The sequence below is a fragment of the Vanellus vanellus genome (assembly GCF_965231255.1).
Source record: "Vanellus vanellus genome assembly, chromosome: 1".
NCBI lineage: Eukaryota > Metazoa > Chordata > Aves > Charadriiformes > Charadriidae > Vanellus > Vanellus vanellus.
Window position 1 is genome coordinate 15,288,812 of NC_138905.1, and position 22,866 is coordinate 15,311,677.

At 38.8% G+C, this 22,866-nt stretch overlaps 1 protein-coding gene across 3 annotated transcripts in view; it reads right to left on the reverse strand.

Moving 5' to 3' along the window:
• Positions 1-22,866, reverse strand: part of SRPK2 (SRSF protein kinase 2) — a 100,144-nt gene that overhangs the window by 32,130 nt on the left and 45,148 nt on the right. For all 3 annotated transcript variants that reach the window (XM_082498828.1, XM_082498827.1, XM_082498829.1), the window contains exons 2-6: positions 17,578-17,729; positions 9,345-9,453; positions 8,701-8,788; positions 8,358-8,445; positions 2,706-2,812 (exon numbers count right to left, since the gene is read on the reverse strand). In XM_082498828.1, coding sequence (XP_082354954.1) covers positions 2,706-2,812; positions 8,358-8,445; positions 8,701-8,788; positions 9,345-9,453; positions 17,578-17,729 — 544 coding nt within the window. The remainder of the gene's footprint in view (positions 1-2,705; positions 2,813-8,357; positions 8,446-8,700; positions 8,789-9,344; positions 9,454-17,577; positions 17,730-22,866) is intronic.

Below are 22,866 nucleotides of genomic sequence, written 5' to 3' on the forward strand. Positions count from 1 at the left end.
TGTCTAAGTCATACTAAATTCAAAGTTGCATCTAACCTCAAAATCAGACCAACCTGCTCAGAGCCTTTATCCAGTTTATTTCTGGCTATGCCCTAAGATGCAGACTGTGTAACACTGTGTAACACTGTAGACAACCTGTTCCAGCACCTGATCACCCTCACTACCAGAATTTCTCTGTTTGCAACTCCTGTATATTGCTTTTTGTCCTATCTCTGTGTATCGACGAGAGAAGTCCGGCTCCATTTTCTCTATCTGTGCTGAAGACATCAAAAGCTTCTCCCTTCATTAGCCTTTTCTTCTTAAAAATGAACAAACCAGTTCTCCCAAGACCTCTTATACAACATACGTTGCAGCTCCCTCATCCTCTTGGTGGCCTTCCACTGGACTCATTTCAATAAGCCAACGTATTGCGCTTGGAGCCCAAAACTGTAGATAGTCCCTGAAGTGCTAAGAGAGAGCCCTCATTCTGCTTCCTACACTCTTGCTAATGGGGCCTACTACATTGTTAGCTTTTGCCATCACAGGACCCCACCACTGACTCATATTCGGCTTGTCTACCAGGACCCCTCATGCCAAGGCTGCCATCAATCTTCACATTTTCAGCTAGTTCTTCCATATTCATAACCAGTCCAGCAAGGTGCATCTCCGACCTGTCTCCTTGGTGAGATACAGCTCACCCCATACTGAGAAACTTTCCTCAACACACTCCAGAAATCTCCTTGACTGCATGTGCCCCATCAGAGCAGATATCAAGGTGGTTAAAAGTCCCCCATAAGAACCTTCTTATCTACTTCTGACATTGGCAGCCTGTAGCAGATACATACCGTGATGTCAGCCTTGTTGGTCTCCCCTCTGACCCCAACCCATTCTACAGCAAAGATTCAAGCATTTAAGCTCAATCCCTCTTCCCTGGCCATCCTTTACTAGGCTACTTCTGCTCACCAGGCATCTGAGCTAACCCACCACACCTCTGCACTTCCACTGAGGTCATAGCTCTGCAACCACATATGGATTTCTAATTCCTGTCCTTTGTTCCCCATGCTACATGCATTTGTACATGCCACTTGAGTCTGGTCGCTCAGCTGTGACGATCAGAGAAAGACCTGAGAGCCTCTCCCATAATTCTGTCCTTCAGGTCCCTGTCCTTGCTGACCCCACTTGTCACTGGGTTGTGGTCACCATTCCTGAAGATGCCACCTGAAAGTCCTCTGCTAGGTTACAGGAGCTTGTTGGCAAAGGTGCTGTGAAACTAGGTTCAGAAGTTCTCACCTTCCTTCCAAAAAGGGGTTGTTTTCAGCTTGGATCCACTCAGTGGTCTGGTTTACAGCCTGTTTCTGCAAACAGGCAGTGTAACTGAGCTAAGAGTAAACTGCAGCAGGGAGCTCCTCAACCTGGCTTTGCTATTAAACCTGGTGTATCAAGAAACTACATTGTAATTGCTCAGGTTTCAGCTAAACTCCAGGACAATGGTGCAACCAAAGTGAAAACATTCCAACCAAAAAAATGACAACATTTACTGAAAACAGTGGATATTTATATGCATGTATAATACAGATACATACGTTCCCATTTCTTAGCAGGCAGCTCAGTTTGGCTGGAGCCCTGCAATACTACAGCTCATTTCTAGTATCTGAGCCACCTAGTTGTACAGAAATTAATGAAACTAAAATTTCAACTGTATACTAACAACTGCATCAACCAGTTATTTAACTAATTCTGATTAAAGAGCTGACAGGCTGATATTCACCAGTTGACACACAATAATAATTACAAAGAAAGTAACTACTTTAACAGCAATTAATTAGTAAAATAGACGTAGTATTGATAAAGGCAATACAAGTTACTTAAGTGCCAAAATACTTTCTTTGTCATTTGTAGGTATTAACTGCACATAGATTAACAGTACATACAAAATCAGACATATATATGATTTTTTTTTACTTGCTGAAAGACTATTTCTCCTTAAAATCACCTTTCAGCAATTTGATTTTTGTAGTATAGCAAAAGAACATATTTTGAAAAAACATTTTCCCAGTGAAATGTTCTGTACTGTTTCATCTTGTTAGCCCCCTGACTCTACAAAAACTTAAATACAGACATAAATGGTGGCTATCCAGAAAGATGCTCTTGCAACCCCTCACTGGGGGTTACCAGTACAATTATCTTATCTTACATATTCATTACGGAATCACAGAACTTTCAGAGTTGAAAGGGACCTCTAGAGATCATCTAGTCCAACTCCCCTGCTAAAGCAGGATTGCCCAGAGCACATTACTCAGGACTGCATCCAGGCGGGTCTTGAAAATCTCCAGAGAAGGGGACTCCACAACCTCCCTGGGCAGCCTGTGCCACTGCTCTGTCACCCTCACCGTAAAGAAGTTTTGCCGTGTATTTGAACAGAACTTCCTGTGTTCTAACTTGTGCCCATTACCCCTCGTCCTGTCACTGGGAACCATTGAAAAGAGCCTGGCTCCATCCTCCTTCAACCCACCCTTTAGATATGCCATAATAAGGTCTCCCCTCAGCCTTGTCTTCTCCAGGCTAAAGAGTCCCAGCTCTCTCAGCCCTTCCTCATAAGTGAGATGCTCCAATCCCTTAATCATCTGAATATTCATTAGTAAGAGTTCAGTTGAAATATCATCATTTTAACCTTCAAACTGTTAACAGTGGTAGAAAAGCCTAATTAAAACATTAACAAATCTTACCTGTCGAATTATACTTTTTACACAACGGATGGGAAGGCCTTGATAATTGGACTTGATTATCCATTTTAGGAGGTGATGTCCAAGTACTTCAAAGACCATACAGACATCTGGGATCTAATTAAGGACAATTTCCAAATAAACTTGTTGATGAGGTCAACGCAAATGTTTGTTTGTACACTGGCTAAAGCAGTCATCACCCTATTTAGAATGAAAATAATTCCCCCTAAAATGAGCAGAGCATGGTGTATGCTTTGGTACTACATTTCAATTATATATAAACACATACAAGAACAGTGCCCAAATGTAGAACAAATTAAAATAAAACATTTCAATTATGCAAATCTTGTCAGTTATTTCTACATGTTAACAATAGCATTAGGCTGAACAATGAAATAGGTAATTGTAAAAAATAACTTTTTTCTTTCCTTTGAAACAGTTCAAAGTACTGATGTGGCCTATTATCTCTACTTTCTAATAAATTTAAAATTATTTGAATAGAAGGTTTTAACAACAAAAGACTGAAGCAACAGTGTTTTAGAAAAGGAACCATACAAAACATCTTTTTGATTAGGCTCATTTAAGAATCACTTGACAACAAAGACTAAAGTAGTAAGAGAATGGATCTCTTACCACCTACAGTTTTACCTGCAGAGAATAACGGCAATCACCGAAAAACTCAGTAACAGAGAAAACGTGGAACTCAGAAGCAACGTGCAAAAACACAATGCCAAAAAGTTTAATTTGCCCCAGTATCTACTATCGGCCACCAACAGAGGCCAACAGTAGATGATCAGGAAAGAGCATTAGGAAAAAACAAGATACAGGAACTTCCAGTGATTTGTAGTTCAAGGGCTTCCTAGGTTAGAGATTCTACAGTTAATACCTGGGTCGGTTATCTTTCTATCGAGAAAATATTCAGATATCCAAGCTAATTGTAATTTTTATAATCCACATCATTCCAGCAAGAAATTATACAATTTGACTATATTGAGTTAATCCTCAAATAGGAGCTGGGAAAGACCTTAATGTCCCTGGAAATCAGAAGGAATGTTAAAAGCTTTACATGATACTATAACCTTGCAAAGAATAATGTAATACAAATACCAGAATATGAATTAATTGATGGATACTGCAGAAGAATCTCAATGGATTAAATGAGACTGTATTTCAGAGACCATTCACAGGGAACTACACTGTTAGGGGAGATATTTTACCTAACTTCTCTAAGTTTTATTAACTAGAGTCTTGGCAATGATCTTAAAGTCACTGTCTTGACTTGTGTCAAAATGAGACTTACTTTGTCTGTTGGTCTATTATTTACATTCTTCTCAAGTACCTACCTATATGCATGAAGTTAACTGAAGTTTTAAAATCTACATCTCCTATGCTGGAGTTAGACCAAAGTTAAAAGGTCTCAAGACTGGTCAAAGTTAAAGGGTCTCAAGATGGGTCAAAGCACATTGTGAAGAACTGCAACATTTTGGTTGCTGCTACCTGTTCATCTCACCTCGTGTTCCTTAATTCCTGTATTAGGAGACAGCAAATAGTAATTTCTCAATTATATCAATAAAGTCTACTCAGAATATTATAAAACTCTGTTCCACTCAGAAGAGGAGACGGTCTTGGTTACCTTACCACACAAATACCTACGGAACAGAAGTCACTAGTAAAGCACGCAGCCATCAAAAAGGATGAGCACAGCACATTAGCTCTGCAGGGCTTATTAACTTAGCCCACACAGCAAAGTTAAAATGCTACAGCAACACAGATTTCAGAAAGGCAAGACACTGCAGTACTCAGAAACAAAATTTAGGACACCCGCCCACAGTCCTTCAGACCGATGCTGCTGCAGACTCTCCAATGCACATTCCTGCCATTCCTTGCACTTACTGAATTGCTATGCCTTGCCAGTAAGCAGAAGAGAAGGGGGTGTAGGGAAGTGAATAGCTGAGAGGCACAGGGAGGACACCCAGAAGGAAGATGCAAGGAGGAATGGCAGAGACAGACAAATAGAGGGAAAGCCACAAGAAAGAGAAGTGCTGTCTACCTGAAAAAAAAAGATTGCAACATTTTGCTGGGAGGACTCAGACAAACTCAAGGCATGCTCAGTACTGGGGGGGCAACTGGGACAGGGAGAAGACATACAGGAGACTCAGTGTTTGGAGTAGGTATGCGAAAATGTGACTGTTGTCTTATTTACTATCCTGACCTCAAAATGTTAACTGTAAGCCAGACTGCCCACAACAAAGTGTTCAGGAAAAGCTGGGCATTAACTATTAGGAACCCAGCCTTGCAAGCCCCAGGATCTTCCTACAGCACCAACATCCTGACAGATGAGTATGTCCAAAAAGTCCTCCAGCAAAAATATACCTGAAGCCCACCCAGCAGATATTCCTCTTATGAAACACTCTTCAAAGCGGTTTGGGAAATGTCAAAAAGGGGAAACTGAGCAGAGCAGCAAAAGTGAGAGCAAGCATAACATTAATCAGCTGACAGACTTAAGTAGTTAAAGCTGTTCTTTCTTGACTAAAATCTTACCGTAATTATCTATCGACAAACATACATTACAGGAGTGTTTAGAAATCTGATGAGGATTAAAGACTAGTTAAGCTAAATGAAATAAAGCTCTGGTGCCAACACAGAGCACTTCTGGATCTATCTCTGTTGCTTCTGGAGTGGCAGCATTTAGGCTCTATGGCATTTAATTCATGCTGTATATTTTCTGGAGATAAATTTATTACAATTATTATAATGTCTGTTTATGTCAGGAATGTTTCCTTCTTTATTTTTTCACTTGTCTCTCCAAACACTTGTTTCATTATGCGATTATCTGAATCTTTTATTTAAAAAAACGCTACACTCAAAATACACATTTATTAAGGCTCTAATAAATATCCAGTGCAGACAAACATAATAATCTGCATTTACTGAAAACACCACAAAGTGTATAAGTTTGGGAATTCTGTTATTTCCTGAAAAAATCGTAACTGCAATCTTTTTAAAATGTACAAGTAGGTAAAAAATTATCAGTCTAGTGTAGCATAACACACACTGTTAAAATCCCTCTGTATATAAACACTTATCACAGCTCCTAGGAGAAAGATAACTGTTTTCAGAGACACACCACAGGCCGATGGCTCTGCACATTCCTCTGTGCTACATGGTTCTTGACAATTTCCCTGTTTGGAAGCTCCACGACATTTTGTGATATTAGCCATCCAAAGGATTCACCCACCTCTCTTCTGTCTTGCTTTAACTTTCAAATGTATTCCATAACCAATAATCAAGCCTCTATCCAGCATATGTAATTTTAAATTACAGCCAAGGAACAGATAGTTAGTGACTCGCCCAAAGAAGCTGGAAATGGCAGAGCATGGTAACTTTCAAATTACTGTATTTCTCTCAACCTGTTGAACTCAATAACCTTCATGTAGCACTAATACGGCATTTTTAAAACAGAAACAAATAGCAGCAAATCATTAAAATCAGTTACCTGCTCCCTCCCAAAAGAACCTGCACCAAAGATTTTTTTCCCTAGAAGATAAAAAGGAGTTGCTCAAATAATCAGTGCAACCAACCACTGCTCAAATAAGTAATGCAACTCAGGATGCACAAACTGTTCACAAGAAAACTCAAAGCGTAAGATACTTGATATCATGTTTTCACTGGTGGCTACGACTTTGACAGACTTCCAGCTGTAATTTAAATTTGAGTCCAGTTATCAGCCCCTCCTGTCTTACTGCACCTTTCTGAAAAACGTACTTCTCAGTAAGGCAGGAACATTTGCCTTCCATATAAAACAACTTTTGTACTGCCAGAATTTTCAACATGGAGGTAAATCTGAAATAGAATAAATCAGTATCAGCTGTCCAGTTTTAATCTGCTAACACAAAGCTACCTGAACCCTTATTTTTCACTAGTACACAGTCTCTTTTGGCTTTGTCAACTTAGGTCCTATATTTCAAAAATAAAAAATTTGGATATGCTTTCAAAATAATATCACTAACAAAATTTACTCTTCACTCTTAGGAATGGCTCTCACCTTTAATATAGATGTAGATATACATGTGGATCTTAGCAATAATTTACGAATGTTATTGGGAAACTGCTCTGTTAAACAGATAAGAGTTATTTCTATGTGTAGTTATGAATACATTTTCTTATTCCTTATTTCACAGTAGTGTTTTACAATGAAAACAGTAAGTCAAAATTTCTGATTTCTAAAAATTACTTTAATTATTCTTCAATTGTACAGCTGTCAGCTGAAGACCTGAAGTGCTTCAGTTGCATTATTTTTTGTGAACATAGTTAGAAAATAGATATTTATAAAATACTTCTGAATAAGCATCTCAGTCCATAAATTAAAACCTATTTTTTGAAGCACAACAGAAGCACCAAGAAACCCTAACCAGAGTTTATATTCAGGTTGAAATGACTACTGGCAACTGTATGGTATACTTTAATTCACTTTAATTTGATGATAAAACCTAGGAAAAAAGCAGACTGTACTAACCTCACCCACATTTAAGCAACTTTCTGCCATGCTAGCTGACTACCGAAGCAACCAGGAAACAAACCAAAAATGGAACAGAGGGAAAGAAAGCAATTAAGACCCCATTCTGTAAGTGAGAATACTTGTCCCCACACTCTTATTCTCAATTATCACAAACCCAAAGGCTTCATAACTAATGTTAAGAGACAGATGGATGGGCTGAAAACTCTTGCACTCTTCTCCCTGAAAGGATGCTTTCTAGTGGGCATTCAGATTTACCAACAGTCACCTCTTAGATTCCTCTCCTGGAGCATGAGACTTGGTGAAGAGTATCTTAACCTGATCTGCTGAAGACTGAAGGCACATCACCAAAATCAACCGAGTCTTAAGCTCTCTAGAGCAGTAACTGTCTCTTTGTTTGGTAGTATGACACCGTGAACAATGAGGTCTGCTATTAAGGCTCCAAGACACAACAAGCATACACATAAATACCAGCTGTAACAGTAAATGAAAGCACAGTAATATAATAAGCTGCTAAAACATCTAATATAATTAGCAAGGATAACTCACTTTAGCTCAACTCTAAAATCAAATATATTCACAGACAAAAAATTTTCCCTGAGAACAATATTCAGTCATGTTTTACTTTGTCTCTTTTTTTTTTTTAAAGGAAGCATTCGAAGATAAAGCTTTAAATCCTTTGCCAAAAAAGAGGTTAACACCTGGCCAAAAGAAGATCATGTAAACAAGAGAAGAATCACTATGCCTTCACACTTCCCACAAGAAAACAGAAAAAAGCTTCTTCGTGACACTGACACGTTCTTTCTCTTTACTAGTCCAGAGCAAACCATACTTCCTGTAAGCCTCAGTTATTACAAATCTTTTCAGTAAAACTCCAGTAAACTATCTCTAGTTCTAGCAGACCATGACAGGATACATGAGAATTTTTTTATTTTTATTTTTGCATTATGTTTAGAAAAGCTAAGCTACTTTCGCTCCAGTGAGTGCATTACACGTTGGACTACCTTTTGCATCTATCTATATGTGGTGTTTCTACATTACAAATTTAAAGTAAGACTAACTAGAAAAAAGCCAGAACTAAATGCTTACTTATCTCAGTAATTCATTTTTAATGAAGATGCCATGTTTCAAAAGGATACGAATTCCATTCATTCCAGAAATTTTGAAGTCATCAATTAGCTGTACAACCATATCCTTGTTGGGATCATTAGGGTCACTTTCACGAACCTAAACCAAGAATGTAAACACCGACATTTTAGGAAAAAAAAAAAAACACTATAAAATGAGTACTAATTAGTTAGCTTTCCACATGAAGTTGAACAATATTTTTGAGCTTCAGAAATCATGGTAATACATAATAAGCCAGCTATTTAGAAAAAAATATGTAAAAAAAGTTTAAAAACAATATCCTGTTAGATTTTTAAAATTCATTATTACTATTATTATTGGTATTGAGCCCTGTACTGCACGAGTGATACTTACACATTTGAGCAACTTTATTTCATCCAAGGCTGTCTCTGTATAATGCTGGGCACTTTTTACAACTTTCATTGCAACAAACCTTTTCCCCCTTGAAAAGAACAAAAACATACTCAACACATGCTCTGAGCTAAAATAGGCATACCTTGAAGGTTGGGAAGTATTAAATAGAATATTTTATAACCTAATGTATTCTGACAGAAAACACTGAGTTTACACTTAAAAACAACTTTTAACAATACTCTGTTAACAGTCTGATTAACTGAATATTTTGTCTCCTTGATGCCACTATCTTTAAAAGAGGAATTTGGTTACATGTTTGATCATTCAATCAAGGTATAATTATGTTTTTTCATTAAAGATACAACAGAACTAAAAACATTAGCTTACTCTCGCATGTTCAAGACAACATGCAAATTCAATAAGCAAAGCTAATCTCTCAAAGAAAATAGAATTACACTTATTTCTAAGAGCTTTTATAAACTACATCCTTAAGCAACAGCAAAATAAGACTGCAGAGATCTTTCTGCATAATAAGATAGCAAACTTTTACATACATTTATCATGCATGTAAACCAAAGGTTACCACAAACAAAACAAAGTAACATATTAAGAGAAAAGTGAATGGAAATAAATAGTTTTCTTACTGCATATCCCAGCATAGCCAGACCGTAGAGAAGTGTCCCCATCCTAACTTTCTAATAACATGATACCGGCCATTGAAAAGATCACCAATTTTCACTGGATGATAGCCTCCTTTCATGAAAAAATGAGTAGAAAAAGAATATTCAGAAAACAACCAATAATTCCCAGGTTTTCAAGTAATACTTGTAGTATAAATATTCCTCTTCAAATCGTCTTGTACTATAAATAAGAAATCTAAAGAAAATTTTACTCTAATGTTAAAAATTCTGCCTTACTTGGCCTGGAGGGAAAAAACTCATGTCCTGTAACTACTGTAGAGTTTATTCACCCTTCTTTCTTATGGCTTTTATTTGTGATAATATTACCATCTGTTCTCTATTTCCTCAGGCTTATCTTCCACTTCACAGAGAGTACAGGAAAGATCTACATTATTTCTTTATCATATTTGAAGCTCCTCCTGTCAACATATTCTGGATGATTGCAGAAGCTCAACAGAGATTGTTTTAATTCCCATTTGCGTTCTACTAATAAAGGTAGCAATAAAATACTTCCTGAGAAAATGTTAAGAACAATGCAGACTTCATTGATGCTCTTCTGCTTGGCTCCTGACCATAGCAGCAAGGTATTTTTCTCATCTCTGAGGTTTTTACAGTGAGGAAGAAGAGAGAGCAGGCAGCTCTGGGCTTTGCTTGAACTGCTTTTTAATTACCAAAGTCTGCCCAGTCCTAACTTACACCACTAGACAGATCCTCAAAAGCCCCATTAGAGAGAAAGGCCAACAGGACAGAGCAGGCTGGAGCTCAGGCTTCTAGGCAGCGTGAGGAGGTGTAATGAAGCTGTTTATATCTTTGTATTTTAAGAGGCATTCTTCCTCCAGTCAAACACAGGGAAAACAACAATCACACAAGATTATTATTCAGACCTGAATACACTAATAATAACAATAACATCCCCAATTTTGCCTAAATTGCAAACAAATAATAAAGTTGCACCGTGCAACCCTCCAGGACATCACCAGCAGCGGACTCAGAGCAGCTGTCAAGGAATCACCTCTTCGGCATTTTCTGGTCCTTCATAATGTCACACCCCAACTGTCCTTTGGCAGGATCCTCAGTTATTGACTATTTCACTTAAAATTAGGAAGACCTCAGACTACTTTCTCTAAGTTGCTATATTTGTTTTGAAATCCCCTGAAAATCTTGTTCTAACTGGTGCCCAGTTAAGACAACAATGTGAACTTATTACTTAATTCCTTGGATTTAAAACAGGGACTTCTCTCTTATCTCCTTTTTATCTGTGGAACAGGAACATCAAATCTGGATATGCTTATATCCTTTCTTTGCTACTAACATCTTTTGCCTTAACAGAAGTTCAAGAGTTTATTTGTGAAATTTTCTCAAATGCTTCAAGATCAGATTAGTAAATTTAACACAATCGTATAATAGAACTATAAAGATTACATATTCCACAGAACAATAAAGCTTAATTAATATATCACTTTAGATGTTGGTATGTCTAAACTGAAACTCTAAAACACACACAGGTTCAATATCTGTATGTTAAGGTGTAACTTTGAGCTTAGCAGAGAGCAGATGCTTGCTGGTTTGCTCACAGCCTCAACCAAAAGCTGACCCGTCCAATGTGGCTGCAGCTGCCCAGGCTCCCGCACGTAACACCGCTGGCAGAGCTCGGGCCAGAGCACCAGGGAAGCAGCACTCACAAGTATTCGTCTTGGCAGGGGCCAGCCTGAACCAAGCAACAGCAACAAACTATTTCAGATGGGCAGCCCAAGTCTCGGCTAAGCAGTGCTGACTCCACCTGCCATCTCCCTGCCCACCTGCCTCCCGGTTTATACCACCGCAGAGGGTCAAGAAATGATTCTGTGTTCACCGGGCACAGCAATGAGTCTGATGTGCACAGGTAGCATGGACAGACACACAGAGCACAGCCTCAGCTCCCCCAGCTTAGCAGTAAGGTGCTGAAGTTTCATCTTTTCCATCAAAATTCTGCACAAATCTGTGAAGGCTCAGATATGAGAACAACCTTTTAACTTTTAACTCGTGAAAATTGTGGACTTACTATCACACAGTATTTCAGTTTACAAATCATTAGATATACAACACCAACATTTTCAGTTAAAAAAAGAGCAAAGGAAAAAGAAGGCCCTAAAAGAAGAGCAGTACAGGGCATTACAGGAGGACTGAGACATACGGACCCAGCCTAGGACCGAGTTCCAGGACTCCCCCCTTGGGGGAAGACCTACCCTCTGCTCCATCACAGGGAAGGAAATGTTCATGAAAAGCTGCCATGACAACTCACCTAGCAAACCTAAAAAGACACCTTCATTTCCACTGCTGAATTGTGTCAATCTCAGTAAAAACGAGTAACATTGCCAAGTGGGAACTCCTTACTTTTCAAAGGAAAAAACAGATCACTTTTGGAACACCCAACCGGATTTACACTCCAGGAAAATGGGGGGGACACATGGACTTACTGAGAGCATTGACTATTATGCTGTCCGCTTCATTTGCAAAAATAAACAGTATCACCCACACATGAAGCCCAAGTCTATTGCAGCTTCATTATTATAGAAATTTTGCCAAACAAACCCACATATACAAATCCACACTGATAGAAACATTAAATAACAAAACTAAATTTTAATTTAATTCTCAATTTAACCATCCTTCCAGTAAGACGTAATCTACCTGGACTTGTGCAAAGCATTTGACATTGTTCCACACAACATCCTGGTCTCCAAATTGGAGAGACATGGATTTGACAGATGGACCACTCGGTGGATAAGGAACTGGCTGGATAGCCGCACTGAAACAGTTGCAGTCAATGGGTTGATGTCCAAGTGGTAATCAGTGATGAGTGGCATTCCTCAGGGATTGCTACTGGGACCAGTGCTGTTTAACATCTTTGTTGGTGACATGGACAGTGGAATTGAGTGCACCCTCAGCAAGCTTGCCAACAAAACCAAACTGTGTGGAGCAGTCAACACGCTGGAGGGAAGCAATGCCACCTGGAGGGACCTGGGCAGGTCCTGGCAGGCCTGTGCAAACCTCATGAAGTTCAACCAGACTAAGTGCAAGGTCCTGCACATGGGTTGGGGCAATCCCAAGCACAAATACAGGCTGGGCAGAGAATGGATCAAGAGCAGCCCTGAGGAGGAGGACTTGGGGGTGTTGGCTGACGAGAAACTCCACATGAGCTGGCGATGTGTGCTTGCAGCCCAGAAAGCCAACTGCATCCTGAGCTACACCAAAAGAAGCGTGGCCAGCAGGTTGAGGGAGGCAGTTCTGCCCCTCTGCTCCGCTCTTGTGAGACTCCACCTGGAGTACTACGTCCAGCTCTGGAGCCCTCAGCATAAGAACATGGACCTGCTGGAGTAGGTCCAGAGGAGGGTCACAAAGACGATCAGAAGGCTGGAGCACCTCTCCTATGAGGACAGGCTGAGAAGGTTGGGGTTGTTCAGTCTGGAGAAGAGAAGGCTCCAGTGGAGACCTTATAGCAGCCTTCCAGTGGGGGCCTACGGGAGAGCTGGGGAGGGACTTTTTACAAGGGCATGTAGTGAGAGGATAAGGGGGAATGGCTTCAAACTGGAAGAGGGTAGATTTACATTCGATATTAGGAAGATATTTTTCCCTCTGAGGTTGTGAGACACTGGAACAGGTTGCCCAAAGAAGTTGTAGAAGCTCCATCCCTGGAGGTGTTCAAGGCCAGGCTGGATAGGGCTTGGAGCAACCTGGTCTAGTGGGAGGTGTCCCTGCCTATGGCAGGGGGGTTGGAACTCAATGATCCTCAAGGTCCTTTCCAACCTAAACTATTCTGTGATTCTATGAAAAAAAAAAAAAATTCACTTTGCTAAATTCTTTCCATAAAACTGTATCTACAATGAAGAAGTGACAGATGTGAGAAGAACACTGAGAGAACATTCTACCTTTCCATTATTGAAAAAATTTGCATTTGTGTAATGAATTGTCTGCTATTGTCTGCTGACCTGACAGCAAGAATTACCTAAAACACTTCCACATGATTCACTATCACAGTATCATTTCTTCTGAGTTTTGTTCTGCATGTATCATTACATGAAACAGTGAGAAGTACGAAACATTATTCTCCGTATAATCACTATTCCTTTTGCAAACAGAAATAATTTTAAAAAAAAGAAAAATACATAACACAGTTTAAAAACCTCTTTATGGTTTGCAAAACAGATTTTAAAATTCAACAATACAAAAACTTCTAGACCATTTTACAATTTTCCCAAATACCTAGTCCTATTAAATCATTCCTTAACAGTTATATGGCTTCATATATATATGAAAACACTCACAATTCATGCAGCCTTTTGCATTGCCAGAAGGGTGTATGTGGGCCTTCAAGTATTTAAAACAAGGTCCAGAAGTAATTTTTTTGCACTAAACAATATATTTGCTTTTTTGACACGTTAACGGCATAACACTCAATGATGAAGAATTTAAATGCAGGTAAACATAGGTTTCTAAGAACAGTTTAGGTAAACAAGTGCCTTATAAGTCTGCCTCTCTGCAGATAGCTTTTGGCATACTTGTGCTTCAAAGGGTCAAAAATAATCAAAAACTTAGGACAGTTTCTTCCCATCACAGACAGGAGAGAGAACACCCTACAGAGGAAATCGGTCAAACACACCGAAGTCAAGTTAATAAACTGGGGGTTGATAAGTTATTTTAGTAAAATCTATGCATTGCAAGAATAACAATACTATATGTGTAATAGCCATGTTATTTTGGTCACTACAGCACTGTCATAACTAATTATAGTAATACACCAGCATATGTTACAGATACCAAGAGCAGTAGCATATTCTCTGAGTATATATACTTCACAAGATACTTTTTACTGTCTTAAGCCACAACAGGAGCAGTTTTGGAAATAATCAATTACTGTACCTGTACACATTACACCCTGATTGTTCATGACAGCAACATATTCATTTACAGGTTGTGGAAAAGCAGGTAGCGACACACTTAGTTAAATGCATTTTAAAAACCTGTGTCATCCTACGATGAATGTAATTATTGAAGTTCTTAATGTTACAGAAAGTAATTATAAATAGTAATAACAAGAATGCATCTATGAAAAATTAGCAGGTTGAAAAAAATGATGTACTTTTGGAAAAACAATATTGGTATTTGAAAATATACAATGTATAAGTGGCACTGCTGATAATGTAACAAAAAAAACTGTTGTGCTATTTACTGCAGCACACACAGAAAAAAAATCTCTCTCAGCTAGCTAGCTAGCTACATGCACTCAAGAAAGAGGGTCAGAAAAATGAGATCATTATTCCTAAATGTCTCCTGAATCTATTGGTAATTGTAGCTGGCTAGTTCTATGTTTGTATAGGGAATTATTCCCTTTGTGAACTGGATGAATGGGAGATATCTCCAGGGGGCAAAGAAGATGATCAGAGAAGCAAAGAATTCCAATTACATCCATGACACTACAGGCTCTTGAAAAAATCTCCAAGTGTTTCAAGGCTTTTCAGAAAAGAATTAAAAATAGCTTCATTGTCTAAGTACCCCTTGAAAAATCACATAGTTGGACTTTTGGTATTTCCATTCCTTAAACAAATAAAGATCTGAAAAGCATTTAATGTAAATTCAGTGACAACAACAGAAGTCATTTCACAGGTTTAAACAGGCCCTGGAGAAAGCCCCCGGGGAACAGAGGTTAGTGTGCTTTACACCGATGGTTGTTAGTTGTCTCTTTCACATCACGCGCTAATTCAAACTAATCCCATTTCTTGATTAAAAATACTATTATAACTATTTACTAACCACCATGTAATTTACTGAAGATGTAAGCCCAGCACATAGTAATATATCCTTAAAAATAATAAATTTAAAAAAAATTTAGTAACAAAAATACCCTGGCAATAGGAAGTACAGTTAACAGGTAAAACATTGAATCGTTAAAAAAATTAATTATATACTCCCTCATCAAAATTGCCCTCCTATGAAATTTCACACTGGGGTTGAGAACAGATGAAGTGTGCTCTGTGCCTCACTCAATAATCCTGGGCGATTGCCATTTTGGAGATAAAATCAGGAATAGATGAGACACTCCAGTAATAAATGATAATTTCCAAATATTTATCTTCCACTCTGTAAACAAAGGTAAGGTTACGCAAAACAGAAAAACATTTCAAACTAATGAAATACATCTCAAAAAATTGAAATAATGTATCTAAAAGTCATCTCTGCAATTCTTTAACAAATAACTTATTCATTACCCATACTGAAAATAAAATGAACAAACAGAACGTCTGTATGGCCCCACATCATCCCAATCCGGCCATTAAATTCAGATTCATATACAACATGATGACCTTCCCTTCAGTTCAACCCCAGCAGACTAAACGAAGGAAATGTGGAAACGTACTCATCAGTCTTATAGGAAATAACAGTCAGAAAATAGGTAGATCTGGAGCACCTAAAGCACTGTTCTCACAGAAACAAATAATGATTATGACATTCAAATGAACCAAAGCTACATCCATCAATTCAGAGCTTCAAGACCAGAAGGATTCAGAAGAACCTTTAAGCATACAGAAGTTCCCTTTGTTTTTTCAGGAAATTTGCAAGTATTCTTAGTGTAACATGTAATCTGTTTTAAAAGCACACAGATCTCACTACTGACCTGCTATAGTCACAGAGACTCTAGTTAAACAGGTAACTTATAAGCAGGCTGTAAACTTTAACTATTTTTTTTTTTGTTCTGTGATCTAGCTTCTCCAGATGGTGCCATTTTGCAAGAGATACTGGAACACAGACAACAATGGATTGTTTGAAATTAAATGCAGCCCTTACTTAAAGGAAGAATTAAGTAAGGGCCTTGAAACGCTTAATCTCGAGGAAATACAGATGTTTACAAGTAAACAGATGTTTAAACAACAAATCCTTACTCACTTATGGAAGATTTTACAGCGACCAAAAGAGTTATCTTAAGGAACAAATGTGTTGTAACGGAAATATTTAAAAAAAAAAAAACAAAACAAACCCAAAACACCCAACCAAATATGCTTTAGGGACATATTTTTTTTGCCTGCTGGAGACATCAGCATTTAGTTTTAGTTTACTGTTTGGTTTTCACTATTCATACCTGTAAGCCGCTTAAACATTTGAAGTGTCACATATTATTAAAACTTCGTACACCAAAATGAAATAGTCGCTTTCAATCGTTAAATCTGAAAATACAAAAGGACTCGTTCCAGGCTCGGAGAGGGGATTCTTAAAATAGCACATCTCCAGGCTTACACAGAAACTTCTGATTAAGAAGACATCATCATATTTGACACAACAAGTGTTTCTTGGTATGAGGAATATAAAATACCAGATATAGTCAATGTGCACACAGTGCTTTTTGGCTGTTCAAAAACATTAAGCTGAAGTAATAACACTTTGATGTTTCCTAAAGCAAATTCATATCCTTGAAATCTAGTATGATAGATAACTCAAAGTTGATAGACCTGTTACTTATGATTTTTCATGTAAATAGAGTATACATTTTACCCTAATGGGAACAGACTTGCAACTTTAGCAGTGACATTAAAACAAACTTAAGTATTGACACTGTTGTACTGCAGTCATGTTTTTATGCATGTAATAATATTTAAAAAAATGAATATAAGCAACTAAAAAAATTAAGGAAATCAAGAGCTAAAACAAAGATATAGAGAGCCTCAGACAATGCTGATGGCTGTGAAAGACAACATGTAAAAAGCAGCATGTAACATCTTGGGCTGGTGCAGGTGAGAGAAGAGGGAAAAAAAAGATATAGATTAAAAAATAAATGTTGTCAATGATGCTAAAGGCAACAAGGCATTTTAGAACCTTCTGGAGTGTGGGAGGGGTTGTTTGTTTTGGTTTGGGTGTTTTTGTTTCTCTTACAACTAACATCAATCAAGAAAAGTTTCTTCTCTAGTCTTACAACTAGGACATCAGGAAGAAAACAAGGATGCAATATTTCTATCTTTATTGCAAAATGTATAAATAAGCTATGGCTAAGTGAAAAAGTCAAGCTGAAGACAGTTGTGCATCTGAACCTGAAATGAGCAGTTGTTCATAATTTTTGTATAAATAAATTCCGTAATTAAAGAGCAGGTCTTTAAAAACCTCCCAAGAAACAGAGTTAAGACTTGCATGACAATGTTTACCCTCATCGACACTGTTGAATTGCACACACCTTTACAGTAATCTGCAGGATCCTCTTGCTCCTCATCGTCGGACCCTAAAATCTCCTCCTCTGGCTCTGGCGGGGTGGGCTCCGGCAGGGGCGGAGGTGGGGGCGGGGGTGGAGGTGGAGGTGCAGAGGGAGCTTTCTGTTGAGGCTCTGGCCTGAAAATCAAAGAAAGAGCACACTGAGTAAAGAGTTTCCTCACGGGAGTAACCCAGCTCTTCAGAGGGGAGGAAAAAACATCTTGGGAAATACCAGTGAAGCATGTCTCACTTATGTTCTCACCTGGGGGACCCTAGGGAGGCATGGCCAGAGATGCACCTGACCAGACCAAAAGCAGGTCTCGAGTGAATTTGGACTTACATGCTGAAACAGCTTGGAAAAGATATATAAAGTATATAATCACAAGCTTTTAGAATTCCTGATGAGCAATTTGATTAGATAGGTTAGACCCATCTTCTTGGGCACGATTGAGAAGAAATATTTTCAATATCAAGTTACTCAAAAGCTCCTGCCTGCTAGCTGATGGAAGATCTTATTAATACACAGCAAGAAACAATCTTCTCGCAACACTGACCCCAAACAGATGACTTAATGAACTTCCCATCTGTAGCTGCTGCCAAGACTATATCAATATCCAAAATACTGAAAACAGCTATTAGGAAGTAAGAGAAAAAAAAAATTATCTTCCTAGGTAGCCCATGATGCTCTTCCAGAACAGATACAGCATGCTTTAATATGCACCAATTGAAAAAACAAAACAAAATCACCAAAACCCAACACTGCCAACCAAGTTTTTCTAAGTGTCTTGCATATCCAGTTTAGTAAAAACAAAGAAATGAAGTATGTTTTATATTCTATTCCACAAAAGGCTGTACTCGACATTTTTAAACACCTACAAATTACTTACATTTTGAAATTCTGAGTATTTTCAATACACATAAAAAATGAAACCTAGGGTTGAAGCGTAACTGTTTGTCAAATAATTAAGAAAGCCTTCTCCAAACAAGTTGATGGGTTTTTTTGTATTCATACTTCATACAAATAAAAAACACATACTTGCCAAGTAACATACTTGCAAAATACATTTGCAAAGTAACTTAAAGCATTTGTGCCATCAAAAGCTGCTATAATTTGCATTTATATCTACTTCAAATCTAAGCCATCTGAAAAACACCATATTAACAGTATTTTCTCATTCATACAATAAAAAACCAGAACTCTGTAATTAGCTAATTTTTCAACTCCTAAAATTTAGATTCAAATACTTCCTTGATCATGAGTAAAAACTGTATTTATATTTATCTCACTCTTATAGTCCTCCTCCTTATAATCCCCCCCACTACTTTTTCTTTTTACACACTGCAATTGTTCAAGACAGACAGAGCATTTGGAGTCGAAGAGTACACAGTTGGTCAGAAATAAATTCCACTGGCAACATGCACCGCCTGCACAGCAGCTGCTATTATGCCTTTGCTTTAAAGGATATCACTGGAAGTTGCATCCATGCCAAATTTATCTGCCTGCTACCCCTTTCAGATAACATTCTTCTACGCATTCAGCAAATGGTCAGATTTAAAAAGGAATATTTGGAACTAATTCATTAATGGTTCATATTATGATGAGAAATCTACCCAAATAAATAAATTTATGTAATTTTTAACCACATAAAAGCTTAGGACAGAATAGAAGAGAGAGAAGGAATCCATTTGTAGGATAAACAATAAATATTTTTGCATGTGCTCCTACTTACATAAACTTTTCTTTTTCCTTCATCTTTCCTCTTTTGTTCCCAACAGATGTCTCTATATTGTACATTGTGAGGAAAGTAAACCGATACAGCAAAGTGAAGGTACAGCACATTCTCTGACCAGTTAATCTTACTACACGTTAGATTAATGACCCTCCAATAGCCTGGTTTCATGGTGTCAGCAAGCTGACAGCCCCTGTGCTCGGTCTGATGTTGGCAGAAAGCTTTCATCAAACACATCATAGTATAAAGATCTACATTACAAACCTTGAAAACTCATCTGCTGGGCACAAGGCCATTTTGGATACACAGATCAAGAACTATGAACACTTAAAAATTAATAATGCTAACGATGAGCAAGAAAAATAAAGCGTAGCGAAACAGCCAGCACTTCATCAGTATATCTGAAAGCAGTGTGCCAGGCAACACAGGCACATCCATCAGTGCTTGGACTCCTTATTTTGGTCAGTACCATCATTTCACTTCGGTCTGACCCCAAGTTTCCATGTTATTATTTTGGTCACATAAGATGGTACAAAAATAGCAAAATCTAAGGTAGGTTAGGGCAATGCAGTACACGGGTCATAAGTTCAAAAGTCCACTGAAGTTGTGCTGATTTTGTCTTTTAACATAATAACTACTTGCTCTGTTTCTTCACATGATGAAGATAATACTTCAAAGAGAATTGGAACCATTTCTGGAACTGAGATTCAGACATTTTGTCACCCATTTTCAAATAAACATCAAGGAATACCAAGAATCCCCCTCCAAGGGAGGGAGGAAGTGTACAACCCAAGATTTCAAAAAAGCCAATATTTGAATTTATTCTTAGGGAAACAGATTAAGAAAATAGAGCTGCTTCTGAGTCTTTCTCAAGCTACTATATTAGATTTTGTTTTGAAAAGCGTTATTTTTTTCCTGTCTCCAATCCTACTTGTATTTGGTATTCAGGAGTGTTTTCTGACTGTCCTTTGTGGACATCAGGAAGGAAGGAAGGAAAGATACTACTTTATTTGCTTCAGGAGTGATTTATGATTTTATCTGAGAATAACAAAACACTGACTTAAACTGAGGAAGATCTTTGATTTGTCCTTTTAGCTTTGCTTGTACCTTTTGAAGCAATCAAATATTAGGACATTAAGAAGGGTGAAGGAAAGAAATGCTTCTGAGTTACACCAGTCTGATTACTAATTCTGCATTATTGGCTTATTTTGACATTTTTTGCTTCAGTTTAGGTTTCTTACCAAGGGATTCTTAGCATTGTTCTTTGGTTTTGCTCACTTTTACATTTCTGGGGTATACGTAAAGATCAAGTCTTCAACACTTGACTTGGCTGCTTAAATTCTGCCTACAAGTTGAATAACTCATCCTGGCACCACCGATGCTTGCTCTTCTGCCAATACACAATTTCACAGTGTTAGGTAGGACATCAGTTGATGAGCAAACTCCAGTCTTGCTATTTCTTAGCAGCCCTTCTATTGAATTGGAAAGATAAGCTATGACAATGTTTGAGAAGTTGTGGTGGTCTGGCGAGGTTCCTGCCGACTGGAAAAGGGGAAACATAACCCCTGTTTTCAAAAAGGAAAATAACGAAGACCTGGGAAACTACAGGGCAGCCAGTTCCACCTCTGTGCCTGGCAAGATCATGGAGAAGATCCTCCTGGCAGCTCTGCTAAGGCACATAGAAAATGAGGAGGTGATTGGTGACAGCCAGCATGGCTTCACCAAGGGCAAGTCATGCCTGACAAATTTGGTGGCCTTCTACAAAGGGGTTACAGCGACAGTGGACAAGGGAAGACCAACTGATGTCATCTACCTGGACTTGTGCAAAGCGTTTGACACCGTCCCACACGATATCCTGGTCTCTAAATTGAAGAGGCATGGATTCGACAAATGGACCACTCAGTGGATAAAGAACTGGCTGGATGGTTGCACTCAAAGAGTTGCGGTTAACAGATCCGTGTCCAAGTGGAGAGCAGTGATGAGTGGAGTTCCTCAGGGGTCAGTACTGGGACCTGTACTGTTCAACATCTTTGTTGTAAGATGTGGACAGTGGAGTCGAGTGCACCCTCAGCAAGTTTGCTGGTGATACCAAGCTGTTTGGCAAGGTAGACATGCTGGAGGGGAGGGATGCCATCCAGAGGGACCTGGACAGGCTGGAGAGGTGGGCCCAAACCAACCTCATGCAGTTCAACAAGGCCGAGTGCAAGGTCTTACATCTGGGACGGAGAAATCCCAAGCACAAATACAGGCTCGGCGGGGAATGGCTGGAGGGCAGCCCTGAGGAGAAGGACCTGGGTGTGCTGATTGATGAGAAGCTCAACGTGAGCCAGCAATGTGTGACTGCAGCCCAAGAGGCCAACCACATCCTGGGCTGCATCAGAAATGTGGCCAGCAGGTCAAAGGAGGTGATTCTGCCCCTCTACTCCACTCTCCTGAGACCCCACCTGCAGTACTGCATCCAGCTCTGAAGTCCCCAACATAAGAAGGACATGGACCTGCTCGAGCGTGTCCAGAGGAGAGCCACGAGGGTGATCCGAGGGCTGGAGCACCTCTCCTATGAGGAGAGGCTGAGAGAGTTGGGGCTGTTCAGCCTGGAGAAGAGAAGGCTCCAGGGAGACCTTATTGCGGCCTTCCAGTACCTAAAGGGGGCCTACAGGAGAGCTGGGGAAGGACTTTTTACTAGGGCATGCAGTGATAGGACAAGGGGGAATGGCTTTAAACTGGAAGAGGGCAGGTTTAGATTAAACATCAGGAAGAAATTTTTCACTTTGAGGGTGGTAAGGCACTGGCACAGGTTGCCCGGAGAAGTTGTTGAGGCCCCATCCCTGGAGGTGTTCAAGGCCAGGCTGGACGTGGCCTTGGGCAACCTGGTGTAGTGGGAGGTGTCCCTGTCTACGGCAGGGGGGTTGGAACTAGATGATCCTCAAGGTCCTTTCCAACCTAAACCTATGTTTCAACAATATCTTCCTTTACGATGTATGGCATGAATATATACTTTATTCAGCTTCAATTTCATTTTCCTAGTATAGAGTTTGTTAAAATGTCAATTATTTTTTCTTCAAAGTAGAATAGAAAACATCTTTGGCATTAAAAATCCAGCCATTAAGAAAGCTGTGAGTAATAAACATGTATGCTAACCTCCATTTCCTTTTCAGAAACATAATTGTCAAAAACTATCATAACATAACAAGCTGTTCAACAGCTGCATTATTTCAAGTTATTACTCTCTTATTTCCTAAAATGTTGTATGTAATGATAGGCATTAGGTAACACATGCATGCAGAGGCATATGCTAAATCTATTTTTCTTTTTTCTGAAGTAATCACTTGGTACTCTGTGGTCTACCACTACTAGGTTATTCATCACTGTCAAAACATAAGCAATTAATTAATAGAAGAAGATGACACACCATTTCTAGACTCACAGTCTTCTGTCACTAGGTATGCAGAGAACTGACCATCTCCACAGGCTACAATGACAAACTTTATAATTGTATTGAAAGAAGCATTACAAACAATTAACTAACACCACCCAGGATGTTTTAT